The sequence below is a fragment of the Psammomys obesus genome, unplaced genomic scaffold, assembly GCF_907164565.1.
Source record: "Psammomys obesus unplaced genomic scaffold, mPsaObe1.curated_primary_1811, whole genome shotgun sequence".
Classification (NCBI taxonomy): domain Eukaryota; kingdom Metazoa; phylum Chordata; class Mammalia; order Rodentia; family Muridae; genus Psammomys; species Psammomys obesus.
Genome location: NW_026596051.1, coordinates 19,189,058 through 19,209,400, shown reverse-complemented (window position 1 = coordinate 19,209,400; position 20,343 = coordinate 19,189,058). Strand labels below are relative to the sequence as shown.

The 20,343-nt window shown below is 47.7% G+C and overlaps 1 protein-coding gene across 4 annotated transcripts in view; it reads right to left on the bottom strand.

Moving 5' to 3' along the window:
* Afap1 (actin filament associated protein 1) overlaps positions 1-20,343 on the bottom strand; it is a 110,981-nt gene that overhangs the window by 39,542 nt on the left and 51,096 nt on the right. For all 4 annotated transcript variants that reach the window (XM_055624165.1, XM_055624167.1, XM_055624168.1 and 1 more), the window contains exons 5-8: positions 19,245-19,456; positions 16,567-16,746; positions 3,802-3,903; positions 3,150-3,231 (exon numbers count right to left, since the gene is read on the bottom strand). In XM_055624165.1, coding sequence (XP_055480140.1) covers positions 3,150-3,231; positions 3,802-3,903; positions 16,567-16,746; positions 19,245-19,456 — 576 coding nt within the window. The remainder of the gene's footprint in view (positions 1-3,149; positions 3,232-3,801; positions 3,904-16,566; positions 16,747-19,244; positions 19,457-20,343) is intronic.

Below are 20,343 nucleotides of genomic sequence, written 5' to 3'. Positions count from 1 at the left end.
CAGCTCCTGCCAGCAAAGTGCTTGCTGGACCCCAAGCCCTAAGGCAGAGAAGAATCAGACCTTAGGTCATGTAGAAAAGTCCCGTGTAGGGAAATGACCGAGAAGCCATTAAGGGCACTTTGAAGCTATTCTGCTGGAAAGGGGGCAGGATTTAGCACATTATCAAATTCAAAAGTCAATAGAGAACTCCCAAGTCAGTGGGGTTACACAGCAGAACAATGGAAGGGTTCAAAGAGCATAGATGGCCAAGACCAATGCCTTAGTGACAGAGACAGAAAGGGAATGTTATACATTTCAATGTGTGAATGTCACAAACCTAGGCAGCCCATTTTCTTCTACAGAAATGAAAGTGAAATGATTTTTTTTTTGTCTAGTTTAGGGGAAGGAAGGGAGGGAGAGGTGACATCATCAGACCTCTGGTTCAACAAGTCTACCCACAAACACCCCCATTGAAGACTATTTCTCAAATAGTCCTCACACAGCACTGGCTGGGGCAGTGTAGTATCTACAGTCCAGGACTTCCATCATCTTTCCCTACATCTGCTATAGGATGGTCACTGACTCCCCAGTGTCTATACAGAGTCCATCTTCAAAGAAGAAATGGCTATCTCAGAGCAGAGCTTTTATCACTGTTTTCTCTGGTGAGACCACAGCATGTAGGCAGAATGGATAAGCTCAGGATTCCTCTTTGTGACCGCTAAAAACACCATCACAGTGTTCCAAGCTAAACAGATCAAGAACAAGGGTAAGAGGAGCTTAGGGTCCATCTGGACTATGAAGTTCCTTTGTGATCTTTGACAAGCGGCTATAATACACAAAGCACAGTGTCAGACAATAGGAAAATGTGCGAGCCAGCTCACCTGCTCATTCCCAAACACACAGGTTGTTTTGGTTAAACAGAGAAAAGGAGGGGCTGCAGAGATGGTTTGGGGGTTAAGAGCATGTGCCTCTCCTAGAGAGGATCCCAGGATTGACGTCAGGTGCCTCCCCTCTAACTCCAGAGAAGCCATCTTCTGGCCTCCACAGGCACCTCACGCACATGTGCATACACTCACACATAAATAATAAAGAATTTTCTCTTTAAAGAGCAAGCAGGAGAGACCTAGGGACAGATACAAGGCCTACATCAACATCCAACAGATGCATTACTCCATAGATCCCAGTCACACGGGTTCACGGGGGCTGGGGGGGGGGCATAAAGCAAGAAGCCTGAGCTATCCACCACGTCTGTTGCACCTCAGCAGCAAAACAATAACCTGGCTTATGTCACTGCTGAGGTCCCAGCTTGGGAGACTGAGTCTGGACAACCTCTGGAGTCCATGAGGTTGAGATCAGCCTGCATGAAAAGATTGTCTCCCAACAAAAAGAACAACAACAACAACAAAAACACAGACAAAAAGAGAGGAAGAAGCTAAATCACAAAGCAGAAGCCTGGAGACCTCAGAGCAAAAGCTAAAGATAGTTTCCAGCTCTGAGATCTTCATTCTATATAACATGCCTGGTTATGTTTTCAAAGGGCAGGACTAAAATTACATTCAGCCCAGACTGCATTAGAAAAACCACAATGAAGGAACAGACAGTGTGACCTTCCGTCGTGAACCGTGACATTGTCTGGGTTCCAGAATTCTCAGGGCTGGGACAGCTGCCGGCACAGCACATGACTCATTCCCAGGTAGGAGCACTACTCACACATGAGCCATACAGATGGGGCCCCAGGCTCCCTGAGCAAGCTCTTGGGTCCACAGAGCTCTGGCTTCCTCCACATACCCTCAAGCCACACCCCTCACTTCAGCACATACTCAGGAATAAAATGTCCAGCCATACAGATGGGGACAACCTGCAGGAAACAGAGATTTTATAAGTGACTCAGAGAGAGAGAGTATGCACAGAGTCTCCAAAAGCTCAATAACAACCCCATCTAAATGTGATCAAAGGATCTGAGATGACGTTCTAGCAAAGAGACACACAGACAACGAGCGTGCTAAACTGCTCACCCACTGGGGAGGCCACAGCTCTGTACCACCACACATCTACGCAATACCAGGTAAAGACTGCAGGCCAGATAGGGACAGTGATCCCATGAGGATATATGACCTTGCAAGCCCACATCTGGATAGGTTCCTGGGGGACATGGAGTCACATGTCTGTATAAAGTCCTACCTGGAAATCAGAATGTCCCCAGAATCGCTGTGTGTCCTGAGATTGGTCAGTGGGAAACTAGCAGCACTCATCTCCATAGCAAATGCTATGCGGCAGCAACCACACTGGAAATCAAGGTGCACTGAGGAGACTACAGGAAAGAAACCCCCAAGAGGTGATACGCCCCAGATCCTGGGTACAGGAAGGAAATAGTAGTGGCTACCTGAGATGGCGTGGGGCAAAGGTGGCAGAGAGGAGTTCGAAGGAACACTGGGATGACAGAAATGCTCTCTCTCTCTCTCTCTCAGTTGTGGGGATGGCTGCTTGTTGTACACTAAAGTTCATAGAACTGTTAAACCAAAGTTGGTGGGTTTTACTGTATGTCATCTGTATTGTTATGAAGTCAAGCTTAGAAACGAGAGACTTTAGCCCATGCTCATGGGTGTTCACAGCAGTTCTGCTCTCTATAGCCAAAGGTCAGAAGCAGCACAGTACCCCTGGTAGATGAATGGATGGCAGGATGCGGTCCATATAATGGAATATTATTCAGTCTTGAAGAGGAAGGAACATGGATGAACCTTGAAAATATGATACTGGGTAAAATAAGCCAGTTGCAAATGAACGAGTACAACAGGATTCCACTCGCATGAGAGCCCCACTGTGAGGGATCCATAGAAACACTCGTTGCCAGAGCTAGGGAAGGGGTGAGGGACTACTTGAGTTTCATGGAAACAAGGTTTTGATTTGTGAAAAAAAAGTTCCAGAGATGGGTGTATGCGATGGCTACACACTTTAAAATGTGTTAAGATTATAAATTCTGTGGTATATGTGTTTGTAATGGTTTGATGAGAACTTAAAGGCAGGTGGGATGAGAAGAAGGCTCTGGGCTCGGGATGGAGGGTGGTGGTGCCTGCACGGCTGGAGCACAAAGTCTTCCCACACTGTCACACCTCTCACTGCAACTGGCTTGTGGGGCTCAGATATTCTTGGCATGTGTGTTAGAATCTCACCTTGTTCTTTTCCATTACATGTGGTGACTCCATTTTCCACGACACCTTCTCCATCAGAGCTGGGCCTTTCTGAAGACAGTTTCTGTAAGGACACAAGGATCACATTATTTCCACAGTGGTCATGCAGGCCTGGTGAGGTATGGTGGAAAGTGAAATGTTATATCAAAAGTTAAAGGACCGAATTCTCAACACTTCGCAGGCAGCAAACCAGCACAGACCTGCTGAGTGCTGCAAGGCACACAGCAATCGGACATCATTTAGCAGCTATGAGTGAACCAGGCCATTCCCTCCTTTACGTCTCCATCTTCATTCATTGCTGGTAATAAAACAAACCACCGAGTCTATAAGATGACTCCTTGGAGCTCAGCCCGAATAAGGCACTGAAAATGGACAGGGGCAGAACTGAAGACGTGCCCACCGAAGTACTGCAGTTCTCACAGGATGTTTTTAAAACTAGCAATTATGAATAAAAGGATCGAGGTGTGTGATGGCAGACGTGAGGGAGACAGATACCCCGGCTAACCAATCCACTGCACACATGTACTGAAATGTCTCACCAATTCCCCCATAGATCTACATAACTCATCTGTAGGCACAGAAAATAAAAACCATTAACAAAACAAAGAGCTACATGAGAGCTGGCATCCCTCACCTTCTCCAGTTCTGCCTTGTTCACCGGGGCACTGGCGCTGGGTGGTGGAGAACCCTCTAGATCCACGGGGCCGCCGCAGCCACTGTAGGCCTCTTTGATCACCTGCGGGGGTGAGACACAGTCTGAGCCTGCCCAGAGTGAGGGGTTCCCAAGTGATGGGTTGAGTCTACAGAGGACAGACAGAGGCCTACAGTGTGGCAGGGGAACTAGAAGGGGCCAACAGCATCTGGTGTTTAAACTCACATGGATCTAAGTTTGTTCATTGATCCACTCATTTGCTCTCCAAATCATCTGTACAGTCCTGGCCCTAACCAGGAAAATACACTCCAGGTTCTCTCTGGAAGTCCTCTCCCATATCGCTGAGATGTCATCATAAACAATAAGGATCATCAAAAAAGTGGGTGGCTGAAGAGGTTCTCAGCAGTTGAGAATATGTACTGCTCATGAAGGGGATCTGAGTTCGGTTCCCTGCACTTCTAAGGTGACTCACAGTGACCTGTAATTCCAGATGCATCGGCTTCCTCTTCTGGCCTCCTCAGGTGTCTGCACCCACATGCACATAATTTATATACACATATAAGAAAGGTGACATTCGACAAACTGAAGAGCTTCAGGAATAAAGCATGGTCCTTTCACAGGAAGGTGGCAGGTACCATAGAGCAAGAGGATTGGGTACTGTCTCAGGATGACACACAGGCCGTGGGCTGAGTAGTTCAAGAGTCTAGCCATGGGAACTGACAGAATGGACAGCTATGCAAAGGCCCTGCAGCCTGTGACAAGTTCAAGGAGACCTCAGAGTGCTGAGTGGCTGGGAGGAGCGCAGTTATGGGGAATGGATAGCAGGTGTAGGCGCCCAGTTACATGGCCTCGGGCCTGGGGAGGAGATTCAACCTGGTCAGCGAAAGGAAAGATGGAAGGACTGCAACATGAGGAGAGGGACTTCCGCTACCCGGCCTTCACCTTGGCAGAATGATGAACTGTTCTGAGCCTCCTTCTCCTCCTCGGAACATAATGTCATATTTTAGATGCTTCTGATCTTTCAAATTTGTGTTGAAAATTCAACAGCAGAGCAGCAGCCTTGGAATGGGAAGGTTTTGGAAGGCAGCAGGGTCAGGAGAGCTGAGCCTCTGTGAACCGTTCAGATCTCAAAGAAGAGCTTCCGTGCCTTTCGTATATAGCACACAGAAACAAAGAATCTTTGAAGCAGAGCACAGGCCTTCACTAGTCTGCCAGTCTCCCAGCACCTGGATTATGGACTTCGCACCCCTAGAAGTGTGAGGTAAATTCCTCTTGTGAATGACCCAATGTGAAGTATCTTGTTAAAGCAGCACTAATGGACTAAGCACCCGTGATTGCTACTTTCAGTTGTTAACTTGATACAATGTACTTTCCAGATTGCTACCTTCAATTGTCAACTTGATACAGTACAAGTCTCAAGAAGGGATGGTCTAGATCAGGTGGGCACGTTTAGGCAGAATGTTCTGATTCCTTTAACTGAAGTGGGATGGCTCAGCCATTGTGGGTGGCACCATTCCTTAAATTTGGGACCTGGACTATGTAAGTACAGGAAAGGGTCTGAATGCAAACATGCAAGCAATCCATTGCTGTCTGCTCTTGACTGTGAGGGCGATGTGACCCTCTATTTCGGGCTGCCTTAACTTCCCTGCAACAGCAGAACTGTGAGCTAAGACACATTCTTCCTCCTCTAAGTTGCTTTTATCAGAAACAAAATAAAGACTCCCACTTCTACAGACCAAGTCCCTCAGATAAGGCCCAAAGTGTGTGCTTTGTTGTTGTAGCAAGAAGGAAGTACACAGACACAAAAGAAAAACCAGTGTGTGGCATTTGGGTGAGCCCTGTGCGGGAACTGAGAGGAGGGAAGGTGCACAGGGGGCAATGGGGCTGCAGAGGCGGGGAGGGGCTGGGCATGCAGGCATTGCCTAAGGAAGCAGCAGCCTTTGCTGGCAGACTCACTCAAGACCTGGGCACACACTCCTGTATTTCTGTCTTCAGCACTGGGGTTTTGCGAAAGAGAATACAGGGGCCACAGGAGATAAGCTAGAGCCCAAAGGGCTCAAAATAAGTACAGTCTCAAGTAAAAACAAACAAACAAACAAACAAACCCACAATGCTCCCAGCCACAGTGGTGAGCCTCACAGGGAGAGGGCAAACCAGAGAACAGAGGCAGAAGACCAAGCAACACTTCCCTTTTCTATCCTACACTTAAGGGTAAAGAGGAGAAATTGGGAGACCAAGCGTAATGGGACAGAAAGGCAGGATGCAAACAAGAGGAGTGGCCTCAGGAGCAAGGACAGGGGAATCCAGGAAGGAGGGGTGTAAAGAATGGACAGCAGCCAGGCAGCCTGGGGTGTGTATGTATGTGTCGGTGTGTGTGTGTGTCTTGACAATGACTCTCAACTTATGGGGTTGCATATCAGATATCTTGAATATCAAGATATTTACATTATGATTCACAACCATAGCAAAATTTCAGTAATAAAGTAGCAACAAAATAATTTTATGGTTGGGGTCACAACATGAGAAACTGTATTATAGGGTCGCAGCATTAGAAAGGTTGATAACCACCAGTCTAAGGGAAGCAAAGGGCACAGGAGGGCAGCCCCCCCTCTCTGGCAGGAGGAGCTGCACAAAGGAAATGATTCTCTGTGCTCCCTTTCTGAGTACAGGGCAGGTGGGGGCTCAGGAAAACTGGTCACACTGGGGTTTGAGCAAACTCCTGTCTGATTTGGCTCCCTCAGTGAATCAGGAGGACAGGGCACCTGTCACCAGCTTTGTGGCCTTGGGGAAAAGAAACAAATCATTCCAAACATCCACTTCCTCTCTAGCAAAGGATGGGACTGAGAAGCCCCATCTTGCAGGACGATGTCCAAGACAGCATCCAGCATAAATACCTTCCCAAGTGACAGCCTCAGTGACATCAGGGCTGTCAGTGGTGTGAGCAGCCTTTCTGCTCATGCTGAAAGCTTGGGCCATGACCCTGGACTAGTCACAGGGGCAGGAACTGCCAGGCTATGGGTCACAATCTAAGTGTCTCCTCAGGCACTCCCTGAATGGTCATGGTTTCATGAGGTCCAGTGGTATGAAGTTCGGCACATGTGGGACTTACAGCCTTCATTCCTGCAATCAGCAGGTGGCTCTTTTAGAATACCCTCGTTCTTCTGGGGATTAAGCTGTATCGGTGTTCAAACCCAGACTCCCAGGCAAAGAGAAACCCCAGTGTCCCAAGTCCGTATAGTGGCAGATGGGTCAACCTACGCAGCCAGCCCCAGTCACTGCGCTGGTGCTGGCATCTGACTGGGGTCCGTCCCAGCCACTTTGCCACTCAGCTTTCCCAAGAGAAGACAGTGATGCCCGCACTTGAGAAGGGAAGAAAATGAAAGAGGCTGAAGCCTCACAGCAATGTGCTCCTCCCAGAAATCTTGCCTTCCTCAAGCAGCAAGAGGGGGAAAGGGCAGCTTCCTTCACTCCCATGCTATGTCCCTCAGGCTCCCCTTTCTTCTCTTGCCCCAGGCAGTGACTAAATTTTCAAGTGACAAGAACATTTGCACAAAGGACAAGACTCTTCTTTCTCTGGGGAAGGAACATACCGGAAGGGGAAAGTTCTGATCTCTGTGGTTCAAGTCCAGCTCCCCCATTCACCATCTAAGCAACGCTGAACCTCTTACAAAGCCTTACTCTCTTTAGCTAAAAAATAATACCCAGTCCCGCTGGGAAAGGCTGTGGTAGGCACCCCCGCATGGTAGGCAGCTGAGAAGCGTCCCAGCCAGCACTTCTATACCAGGCCTCCAGTAACCTCATCTTGTAATTGTAGCTTTAACTAAGGAAATTGGCTGCAATTACACAAACAACCCCGAACTTGATGAGTTTTTCATTCTCACCAAAGCCTGCACTCCAGAATGTGGCTGTAAAGGTGTGGTCTGGAAAAGCTTTGTTGTCTTCCATTCTCTTTGTTTTTCCCTGCCCCTGGGAGAACCGTGTGGTAGCATGGTTTCACCTATTCCTACCAGCCCTGGTAAAGGCAGGTGCTGTGGGTATGCACCTGTGTCTGCCTGTCTGTGTGCGCATGTGTGTTTGTCTGTATGGCTCTCTCTCTCTCTCTTTCTCTCTCTCTCTCTCTCTCAGTGTGTGTGTGTGTATCTGTCTGTTTGTACACGCATGCTGGTCTGACTCTGTGTCTGCCTGTCTGTGTGACTCTGTGTATGTGTGTCCGTCTGTGTAACTCTGTGTGTCTGGGTGATTCTTGTGTGCTGTCCCCTCAGGACATGTGCATTCTCTTGACTCAGCACAGCTTGCCCTCCAGAAGGCAGTCTTGTCTCTTCTCTCCAGGCTCCCTGCTCCAGCCACCTGCTATACATAGGCTGAGTCTTAAATGTCTCCAGAGACCATATGTTGAAGCTGGGTCAATAGCTTGGGACTTGATTGGGAAGTGATGAAACCTGAGGAGATGGACCCTAGTAGGAGGGAATTAGGTCAATAACTTGAGGTAGATATCATGACTCTTACCTCCATCCACTACTGTCTTCCTAACTGCCCCAAAGTAAGCAGCTTCCTCTGCCATGGGCTCCAGCCACGACCGTGACCCTGACATAAGCCTAAAAGCAACAGAGCCTACTAACCATGGACTAAAACACTGAGCCGAAATAAACTTGCCCTCCTTCAAAGTGTTTCGCTCAGACATTTTGTCACAGTAACAGAAGACTGGCTGACATGCTCCTCAAGGTCTGAGCACTTTCACATCTGCCCAGAGGCAGCTAAGTGTTGATCCCTGAAAGCATGCTCACTGGATCTGTTTCACACACATTGCTTCTATGCATTGACAGATGCTCAAAGCAACAACTTTTTGCTTCAAGACAGGGCTTACTATGCATCTCCGGCTGTCCTGGAACTCATTGTGTAGACTAGGCAGGCCTCGAACTCACAGACACGCACCTCCCTTGCCCCCCCAAGTGCAGAGGTGTGTGTCACTAAAGGTGTGTGCCACTATACCCAGCAGCTCAACGTTTTAAGGTCTTAATACAGGGGAAAAATGCAATGAAGACAAACTAGACTTGATATTTTCTATAAATATTTGTTTAACAGAACCAATAAAAAGCATGAAAAGAAAAGAAAGTTAAAGCATAGAGAAAAAAAAGCCAGCTGGCATGCGCACATTTCAACCTCTTTCTTCCAGACCAGGCCAAGCTTTCTAAAGTAAGAAGATACGACCTGGCCATCAGAGCTGGCTCATGACAACCCTTTCCCAAGCTCCCATGAGTCCACCTCACACACTTACAACACCCAGAGTGCCATCTCTGCTTCGCCCAGGACTCATGTCTCTCTCACCTAGAGCTCAGGTCTCTTGTGGGGCAGAGCCATGTGTTACACAGTGCTGGGATGGGCATGCGGCAACCCAGAGGGACCCAGACATCCACCTGGGGCAGGCCAAGAGCACAGAAGGCAGCTTGGCATTGTGAGACTCTGTTTTTACCTAATCTCAAGACCAACTTGTCCAGACCACAAAGAAAGCACCCAGAGAGAAGGTGAGCATGGCTGGTCTTATTCCTACAGGGTTCCCAGCCATGTGAGAAATGAGGCTGCTTTATTCAATGTCCTCTGAATCTCCCAAAGGTACCTGCAGGGTTCCTTTCCAAAATAATAAATGAAGGCCCTGCCACTCAGGGTACTTGGTGCCTGGTGGCTTTTTAGTATAAGGTCAAAGTGTACTTAAAAGAATGGGATTCGAATTGAAAAATCACAACTCCTCCACACAACAAAATACTCTGTGGTATTTTTGTTTGCTTTAACTCAAGCCCTCCACCCCAGAAACACAGTCTCTGCACATTTTTATGGAAACCTGATCATGCTGCTTCTGGGAATGCTGGCTCATGTCTTGTGTTTGACCTCTGCACAGAGGCTCATGTCTGCAGCTTCTATACACACATGTACATTCATGCGGGTAGACACACACACACTCACACATGCTTCTGGCAAGGGCTGAGGATGATGGATGTAACAGGCAAACAGAACACATGGCTCTGCTCATGCTTTCTGCAGAAGGGGGAACAGCATTGCGTGCAGGTCAAATGCTGCTGTGTGCTTATGCTACTTTGCAAAGGCAAGTGAGTTCTAGCTGAAGGATTTTAAATTTTCCTAATAAAGCTATTTCCAAATGTGTACACCTGGATCATAAACCCTGTCCAAGGCTTGATAACAGTAGACTTGGGTGGGAAGATACTTGTTTGTAAAATGAGACTGGAAAAGCATTTCCATAGGAACTCAGAGGACAGGAACTTAATGCCCAGGTAGACACCTAGGATCCTAGGGTGTGTTCCTGGGGCCCCAGAGTTACTTGATAATACATTGCATTAAAAAAAAAAAAGCAAGCAAAAGAATTAAAAAACTAAAATAATAATAAAGTGGAAAGTAAGTCATATTATAGAAAAATCAGCCGATCCAAAAGTCTATTTATTACATAACTGAAAAAAAAAACAGGAGCTTCTGCCCAGACAATGAAGAGGGCGCATGGCATTTCAACATCACCACATAGAATAGCACATAAAACCACCACCCTTGCCCTGACAATGCAAAACAAGCTAGAGAAACCAAAAAGCTCAAAACCAAAACCCAGCACTTTTCAAAGCCATCTGAGCGTAGGGATACAGAAAAGCCACCATGAAGGAAACCCTAAAGATGAAGGAGCCTAAGAGGAAAAAGGCTCCTCCTGGCTGGGGAAAGAGGCTCCTCTCTATAGTTGTACCCCTGGCTGGCAGTAGATGGGGGAAGGGAATGACAGAGTAGCCCAACCAAACTTAGGTGCCCAAGGGCCTGCAGGAGCTAATTCTCACCCCTCAGCCCTCCTATCTTGCCTAAGAGGATAAGGAGGAAAGGCAGGCAGGGAGGAAGCAGGGCCAGAGTCCTGAGATGCAGGGCACTTCATTCAGTGCGAGGTGTCTGTTTTGCCAAGAAGTCCAGAGTGCCCATCAGGAAGGTTCTGGCTTCCAGGATCAAAGGGATGCCAACGTCACAAGCTGAGGCTGAGCCTAAAGCAGAGAGTCCGGTAGGCTAGACTTAAACAGTCCCATAGGCTGTTCCAGAAAGCTGGCTACTGTCCGAAGCACACAGAGACCTCAGGCCTTTTATCAGCTCTCCAGTCCCCTGCTGTGCCTGTGAAAACCCAGCATTCATTCTGAAGGCAAGAGTAGTAAGAAGCAAAGCAATATGGCCACAAGTCTATCATGCCCAACGACAAGGCATAGACAGGGTTACATCTGGTTCTGGGGAAATGGCAGAGGACATCTCTGTGGTTTCCTTCTACATATTCCAAAGGCTATGCAGACTCCTGGGGCAAATTCAGAAGCAAACCTAGAGATAATTAACCCCAGTACTGGAATGAGCAGACACTAAAACGGCTATGACAGATATGCTGAAACAAGCAACGAAGCAGAGGGTGATGCACAGACCGATGGGATTTCAGACAGACATAACAGATAATGACGGGAAAGTGCTAGAGTGGGAACTAGAATCCAAGATTCAAGTGAGGATGAGGGTACGCTGGGCCAGATGCTTCCAAAACGGTGAGGCAGGTCATGAGGAGCATGCAGCCAGAGGGCCACAGAGGTGAAGACTTGGCCCGGCTGCTTCAAAGCCAATGAAAGACAGATGGTAGACAAGGACTAGGAAGGCGGCCCCTCTATGGCAGTACCACAGGGTCACCTGCTGAAAGCCTAAGAGTCAAGCAACTTTAGACTCCCCAATGACAATGACACCAAACCTGGGAACAATGGCTTCTAAGGGAGCAGAGCAAGATGGTGGCTTACATACCACCTGGAAGTCCATTTTCAGAAGGCCTGCACTGTAGGAAATGGGCTTTCCAATTTTTCTACTTAATGAAAATAGAAGACTTACTTTATGTTTAATTGTGTGCATTGCATGTGCCTGTGTCTGTGTATTTGCACATGAGAGCAGACGTCCATGGAGGCCACGGGTGACCTAGGCCCTGGAGCTGCAGTTACAGGCAGCTGTGAGCTACCTTATATAGGTGCTTCAAACTGAACTTGGGTCCTCTGCAAGAGTAGTGTGTGTGCTTAACCACTGAGCCATCTTTCCAGCCCCTCCCACATTAAAACAAAACAAAACACCAACTTCTTTGATGTAAAAGGAAATGGCGCAGGACAGAGGCTCACATCTGAGTGAAGAGACCCAGCATATACCCACTCTGCCTTTCATCCCCTTCTTGGCAGGAGAACCAGAAGTTCCTGGTTCTAGACCCCAAAACAGAAGTTCTCTGAGAAAAAAAAAAAAAAAAAGAGCTAGGCGGTGAGGCATATCTCAGTCCTATCAGCATAGAGCAGCATTTGGGGTCTTAGAAAAATACAAAGCAAAAAAAAAAAACCCATAAAGACCTTTAGGCTCACAACAATTCTGAATTATTCTGAATCTTGTTTTTAAAACCTCCACCACCTCCCTGGCTCAGCAGGTAAAGGCACCTATACTGCTCAGACCCAAGAAGCTGGGTTCAGTCCCAGAATCCCACAGTAGAAGAAAAATGACTGTTGTCCTCCAGCCTTCAGAAGACGTTAAAATCATGGTTCTGCTAAGGTAATTCATCCAATGATGGATCTGGAATAAACTAGTCTGTCTTAGGCTCTGCTAGGCTGACAGAGTTAAGATTCTATGGCTGAAACCCTTTTGTCACTTGACTTTCATTGTTTTATTAGCATATATTAATGTTAATTATACATAATAGATTTCTTAATGAGCTTGTCACACATGCATATAATTTTTACCATACTCACCCTGTTGTTGCCCTCTCTTCCCCTCTCCTTCTGCTCCCTCCCTTCCTAACTTCTACTTTCCTATCTTCTCTTCTTGGGACCTAATAAATTTTATCAGGGTTAGCTACAGAAACATGAGCAGAAACTCACAGGAGCACAGGCATGTTATCAGTGGTACACAACAGAAGAAAATGCCACTTCCTCCCCAGGCAGCCATTAACTGCTTGCAGATCCTCAGAAGAAGAGGGGGTCATCACATCCTCCCCACTGGTAGACCTTAACTATAAATCCTCAAGGAGAAGCGGGGCTCTGTGAGTCCCTCCCCCCTCCTTCTGGATCTTCCAGTCTTCCCAATCCCTCTTCCACAATGTTCCCTGAATTTGAGGGGATGATAAAAACACCCCATTAGGGCTGAGGGCTACACAGTCATTTTGACTCTCACTGCCAGGGCTTCTCGTGCTCTGGTTCTGCAGAAATAACAGCACAAACATTAAATAGAGTAATCAATTCAAACTCTTCAGAAAAGAGATTTTCTGCCTTGTATTATTTACTTCCCTTGTAAGAAATGCACTAAAATTAAAATTCTTGCAATTAACTACCATTCATGAGTGGAGTCATCATGCTATAATTAGCTAAGCGCCTCAGTTTGTGAGAAGCTCACACGTGGGGAAGTCGGATATGAGGTTATTTCACTCCGTCAGCATCTTGGAAGCACGTTGCTTCACTGTTCTGTTCACCAGATGCTCAAGGACTCAGGGTGACATCATGTCAGATGTACAGCGATTAGAAGGGAGCTAAGCTTGCTGAGTATCTAATGCTGTAGAACAGAGGGTGGGCAGGACCCTCCCCAGGCTCAGGGCAGCCCTACCCAGCTTTCCTTACAGAACAAAGGGCACTAAGCCTGGAAAGGAGAGTCCAGACAGCCAAGAGAGAAACCCAGAGAATGAAACAGTCACCAGAAAAGCTGCTCACTCCACAACTGCCCTTTCTGTTTTAGTGAACAGACAGGCTAAGATCACAGGAGGAGAAGGTAGAGGGAGAGGAGTAGGATTAGGGTGCATGATGTGAAATTCACACAGAAGCAATAAAAATTAAAAAAAAATTAAGAATAAAAAAATTTTAGTTGCCCGGCATGGTGGTTCATGCCTTTAATCCCAGCACTAGGAAGGCAGAGACAGAGGGAATCTCTGTGAGTTTGAGGCCGACCAGCTCTACAAAGTGAAAATCCAGGGCTCTGTTACTCAGAGAAACCCTGTCTCAAAAAAGTAAAAAAAAAAAAAAAGGGGGGGGGGACAGCTGTCTATCATTTATTCAAACAAGAGCAAAGCTTCAGCCAAATCAGAAAACCGACCCTGATGGATTGCTGCAGATCCATCATGCAGATTGCAGCATGCACCCTGATACTCAACCTCTCAGTATTCAGATGAAACCACTAAGAATGGCAGGAGATGAGGAGGCCGTGAGCATCTGGGGTGACTAGTGTGAGGACCCACATAAAAAAGCTGGGTGCAGCACTGTGTGTCTGTGACCCCAGCGCTGGGGAGGCAGTGAGGTGGATCCCTGAGGCTCACTGCCAGGCAATCTAACTGTCTCTGTGAGTTCTAAGCCACTCACAAGAGGGAGGCCCTGTCTCAGAACAGCGAGGTGGATGGTGCCTGAGGAATGGCAGCTGAGGTTGTCCTCTGCTGCTTCCACAATCACATGTTGCAAGCATCTCTCTCCGACCAATCCCCCCCCCCCACACACACACACACGCACACACCTGCAGCATAAGTCAACGAGATGGAGAAGCTTCTATAAACCTTGAAGGCTCTGGAGCTCCTGCAGCGATCCGGGTTGGCCTGCAGCATAATCAAGCTCTCAGTCTGGAAGGCTACACAACTCTCTGGAGAGATTCCTATGTCTGAGGCTTGCAGAAGAAGAACCACCAGCCCACCCATCCCCCTCCCCCAAAAAAACACTCTCCTCAACCTCAGTGTCACAGATTTCAGGCAAGCCACAGCTACTGCTGACAGAGTGAAACAGGCCACCTCTGTGTGATTCTCTGGGCAGCCAAGAAAGCATCATCATGGGCCTGGAGTCTGACTGTGTGTTCCTGGGAGCCATGGGGAATCAAGGCTAATGGTTCCCTGGATATGGTGTTTGATAGTTCATCTTCACTGTTACCTTGCCAGGTTTTAGAATCGCCTGAGACACGACTCTGGGCATGTGTTTGGGGATGTCTCTAGGGAGGATTAACTGAAGAGGAAAGGGGGCTGAAGGCCTAGCTGAACTGAGCACCAAGCACTGCTTCCTGGCTTCCACGCACCTCACACCTGTCACCATGCCCTCAACACCACGATGGACAATAACTTCAAACTGTGAGCTGAGATAAGCACTCCCTTCTTTAAGTCCATTTTGTCAGGTTATTCTGTTACAGCAGTGAGGAAAGTGGCCTATAGGCACCATGATCATAGATGTTCAAATGGATGGCACCACCTTCCAGCCCTGTCCTCACCACGGGCTGTGATGAACCAAAACCTGGGGAAGATAATTACACACGCACAGCTCCTTCCTAGCGGCAGGAGGAGCAGCTGTGGTTATAGAATCACTTTCAAGGGCCATGCAGCATGCAAACCCAAAGGAACCCTGAGATTGTATTTGCTTTAAAGGAGTGGTTTATGGTTTTATGACCTATACCAGATATTGTTGCTGTGAGAATTATTTCAGTGTACTTTTCCTTCCAGATACCATGACTAGCATGCATGCTGAGTGACAGTGAGTTCCAAGCTCCAGCAAAGCCCAGAGGCATAGGCAGCATGCTCATCCTGTTCAGGTAAAAGCCAGGGTCAGAGCCACCATGCCCATCCTGTTCAGAGGTAAAAGCTGGACCAGCATTTTAAGAAAAATTTAAAACTGCAAAAGAGACATTTCCAGACTGAAAAAAGAAACAGTAGAAATTCTAGGGCTTAAAACTAGGGACCCCTCATCTCCAATACAGCAACACTAGGAAGTGCAGTATCGGAGCTGTGATGAGGTCACAGGATGGAGCCCTCATGGATTAGTGCATAGCAGAGGCTGCAGGTGGCCTTCTCGCTCTTTACCACATAGGACAGTGAGAACGTCTCTGCAGTGAGACCAAATCTGCAGACACCTTGACTACACTTTCCAACCTCCAGAGCTCAGAAGTAAATTGCTGCTGTTTAAGGCCACTCCAGCTAGGGCATCTCAGCCGAGCAGCCCGAGTGGAATAGAATGGATCCTGAAATCAAAATTACAACACAGCAGCAGAGGGACCAAACAGATCAGAAACAAGGAAGACATGGCGAATTGGAGGAGACCAAGAAAGAAAGAAATAAGCCAGATCAAAAGAGAATAAGAGACAGAGAGAAGCCAGACCAAAGGGGAGTAAGGGTCAGAGAGTACAAAGTGAGAAGTTCTCACATTTAAGTATCGTTTCTGGGAATATAGGGTGGATCAAAGCAATACTAAAAAAACCAACAGGACAGACGGACAGCCTCCTGTGACAGACAGCCCTCTGCAGCAGGGTGTCAGGTAAGTGGAGATTCAACCATTGAGTGTTCACTATCAAAAGCAAAACAGGGGCTGGAGTGACACCTCTGCTGTTCAAGGCTAAGACATACAACCAAAACCTGAGAACAAATAACAAAAAACAGAAGGATGGCTCAGTGGGGAAAGGCATGCACTATCAAGCCTGATTTAGGTTTGGTCCTGGAGACCCACAGAGTGGGTGTGGGATAGAGAATCAGTTTTCACAAGCTGTCCTCTGATCTCCACGTGCCTGCCATGCTCATGTGTAAGCATGTGTGTGTATGCCCATGCATGTGTATGGCAGGGGGGATCAAAATTAAAATGTAACTTAACTTGTTAAAAAAAAAAAAAAGACAAAACTCCTAGCTTAACCTATCCGTCCGGGGTTTTGACAAATGAACAAGGGCCTAGGAAGAGGTCTGGAAGTGAAGGTGGCTCAGAGCCAGGGCAGATGGCCTACCTTCAGCCATTGCTCAGCCTGCTCTTTGCTCTGGACGGCGAGAACCAGAGGGTCTGTGCCTTGCTGGGTGATCTTCAGCTCGTGTTTCTTCTTCTTGCTGTCCCTCGGGGTGTACGTGATGCTGCACCCTTGCAGCGGCAGCTCCATCTGAGGCTGCTGGTCCTTGGAACTTTTATAGCACTGCACAGAACACAACAGCCCAATTAATGCCTTGAGGACATGTGACCAGAAACAATGCAGAAACCCAGCGCAACCAAGCCTCATGTGTTCGCCAGGCTTCAGGAGGTACTGGGACAGAGATGATGGCTCAGCAGCCAGCTAACAGGTGTGATTCATCAAGAGTCTGCTGCCTCCTCACTCTCCTACATCTGGTGGACACAGGTGTGCAGCTATAGAGTGTCCAGGACATGACTGAGAAGACACTGATTTATCCTGTGCTCTATTGGAGCATCTTCATGAAATTGAACTCATCTTTATGTAAACATGAGACATATGAAAGGACTATTAAGTCTGTTGCAACTGCACAGACTTGTGGGCAGACAGTGTAACAGTGAAGACGCTTGGAGCTGAAGAGATGGCTCAGTACTTAAGAACACACATGGCTCTTGTAGAGAACCTAAGCTTGGTTCCCAGCACCCACATCAGTTGTCTCACAAGCACCTGTAACTGCAGTACTGTCTGGAGATCCGGGAAGAGGCAAGCCCAAGCTGCCACCAAACAGGGACTCTTCCAAGGCTGCCACTAAGAGCCTGAAGAAGGGAGAGCAGACAGGACTCAGTTCAAGTGACAAGCATCGGGAGCCCACAGGCTCTGGAGCTGGAAGGCCCCACTGAACCTGCCCCCATGAGGCTGACCTTGACTCTCTGAGCACTAGATACAGGTGGTCCTGGGTAAGAAAGGTGACTTGGCCTCAGGGTCCCTTCAATGGAGGAAATTCTAGCTACCCATCAGCTAGAGAATGAGTGCTTCAGTATGGAGGGAGGGAGCACCTGGGTGGGTGCAGAATTGTCTGGGCATGGAAATAAAGGCCTAGACATAGGATCAACAAAGAAAGTAGCAGTGACACACCTGGGAGGCCAGGCAGGATGCTCAAAGAAAAAGCATGCTTTCTCTCATTTGAATAGTTGAATCATGAGTTATCTCTGAAGGAAAGTGACACACACACCACCACCACCACTACCAGACTAGCACCAGCAACAACAAAACAGCTACTTTAAGACAAATACGGTAGCACTTGCCTGTAATCCCATCATTCAGAATTAGGGAGGATTCAGAATACAGGAGGATGGAGGAGGGAGGACTGAGAGCTCAAGACTAGCCTGGGCTACATAGAGAGTTTGAGGCTAAGCTGAGCTATATAGCAAGGCTGTCATAACAAAGCCAAAATCAAATAGAAGACCCAAGTTTCGTCTTGCATTTTGTCTTGCATAGTGTTTTCCCTCGTTTTCTATTTGTTTCTTCAACAATTGAGCTAGTCTCTATGGAAGCTGTTACCATCACAGGGCAGAGAGAGAGATCTCAGAGGAGGTCCAATTGCAGAAGAAAGCAAGGGAGAAGGAAGAGGACAAATGGGTGTGGGAAAGGAACCTGGAACCTGGGCTCCAAACCGCTGACTCTGCACCAGCACGGAGGCTGCCTGCATTGGGCATGAAGCTGCTCTTTCACATAGGACTTGAATGCATTTTAAAACATTTTATATAGCATATCACCATCCTTCAGCTATTGCATCAGATTATAAATAAGAGCTATGTTAATATTTTTCATGCTTTAAAATCCCCGATGGCATCATTTTTGGCATAAAATTCAGGCCACACATGTGGAAAAAACATGGACTCTGTTTTAAAAGGCTGAGCAAAAAATGAAGCACATACAGTCTCCTATGAGCCTACGCAAGGAAGATTCCCAGAATTCACTGGGGACTATGATCTCTCTTACAGTGTTATCTGCTCCACTAAATGTGTGGAAACAGAAACTCAGATTTTCTGCTTTAATGACTCACTTTTGAGTAATTGTTTCCTGAGGTTAATTTGAAAGACAAAAGGCAGAAAACATAGACTGAAGCTCCTGACCCAGTGACCAGCCTGGTTTCTAAAGGAAGGGGGTGGGGTAGGAATGCAGTCTCCAAGGCTGCTTCTCCTTCTCAGAGCCCCCATGGGAGACAGTACGTGTGGCCAAAGCTCTGAATCTTCTCCACCCTGCTTCTGGACTGACTCCACCTTCCTTTTCTACCTCAAAAAAAAAAAAAAGAAAGAAAAAGAAAAAGAAAAAGAAAAAGAAAACACCCACTCTTTTGGGGAAAGCTTTTGGCTTTCCAAAAAAGCATCCTTTTCCTCTGTCCTCCCCTTGGCGCCTCCACAGGCTCCAGGCCTCTGCTCTGACCTGGCTGGGAGGAATTTACTGACTCACTACAAATGAGAAAGTCTATCTTGCAGTTTCTGGCAAGTCTCAACACTACTCATTTCCACTGACACAAGCCACAGGCCCAGCAGGGTGGAAGGACTTGGGTGTGGGGGAACCATGAGCCTTCCCTGAAGAGGTGCCAGCCAGGCTGGGCGAGGCAGGGCCCCTGGCTCTCAGCAAGGTCCCAGGGCTTGCCTCCCCTGTGGTAGCATCTGCATGTACCAGCTGCCTTCCTGTACTTCAGACTGCCAATGATGGCGCAGCCCCGCTGGGCTCACCAGCAACTTGGTGTCCTTGATGACGCAGAGCAGCTTGGTCCACTGGCCAAATCGTTTCTTGCGCAGCAGGAAGGCGCAGATCTTGGCGTCTTTCACCAGGTCCATCGAGGCCTCCTCTGAAGGCCACTGGTGCCGAGTTTTCTTCCCTTTTCCATCCTCCTCCTCTTCATCATATGACTCATAGGAACTGCTCATGGCATCAGAGTCATAATCTGTGGAGGAGAAAAGAACAGAAGTGAGAAGCCAACCTCCCAGGTCACCTCACCTGGCTGCATTTCCAACCACAGTGGGCTTCAGTAAAAAACGGCTTCCCTCTCTGGCCCTGAGAATAAACTCTCCAAGACTCGGGCATGAGAACTCAACAAAAGGCTTCAAATGCAACAACTGAAACACTGAGACTTGTTTTTCAAATCTCTAGACTCTTCCACATAGGCAGGATGACGTCACCCCGGTGGCAGCATTAGCTGCACTCTTGCCTAGGGTGGCCACTCAGGAACCCTGTTCATGTAGAGTCCTCTGCTCCTCTTTATCTGGCCTTGATTAAATACCTCCCAAGCCTTCCTGCTGACACTGCCACCCACAGACCCTTCAGAACACTTGGCCTCCACCAGAGGCCACCTACCTCTTCCCAACGAGTCACCTTGGTTCTGTGGAGGGTTAGGTCCTATTTTTCCGACAGAACAAAGCTCACTGGAGGACACATGAACTCTCATGTTACAGTTTTCCCACACATATCCCGAACTCTCTTCCCTTAGGCTCTCTGCACATACTACGAGCTGCTGAGATACTGTGTGCTCATGTTTTTGCCATTTTATAACTTTCTCTGGCCGGTGCCATAGTCTCAAGAGTGATTCCCAGGTACTCGCATGCTGAGGCCCTCAAGCTAACATGACGGCTTCTGGAGTTGGCTCTTTGGGGTTACAATTCAGATGAAATCTGTTACCAATATGGCTATGACCTTAAGTATAGAGTCCTAATCCAATGGGGAGTGGTGTTAGAGAAGGGCAAAAGGAAAAGACAGAAGAAGAAGGGAGAAAGAGAAAAAGCTCCTTGTCAAGACAGGGCTGAGGGCATGGCCAGAGGGAACACCTCTAAGTTA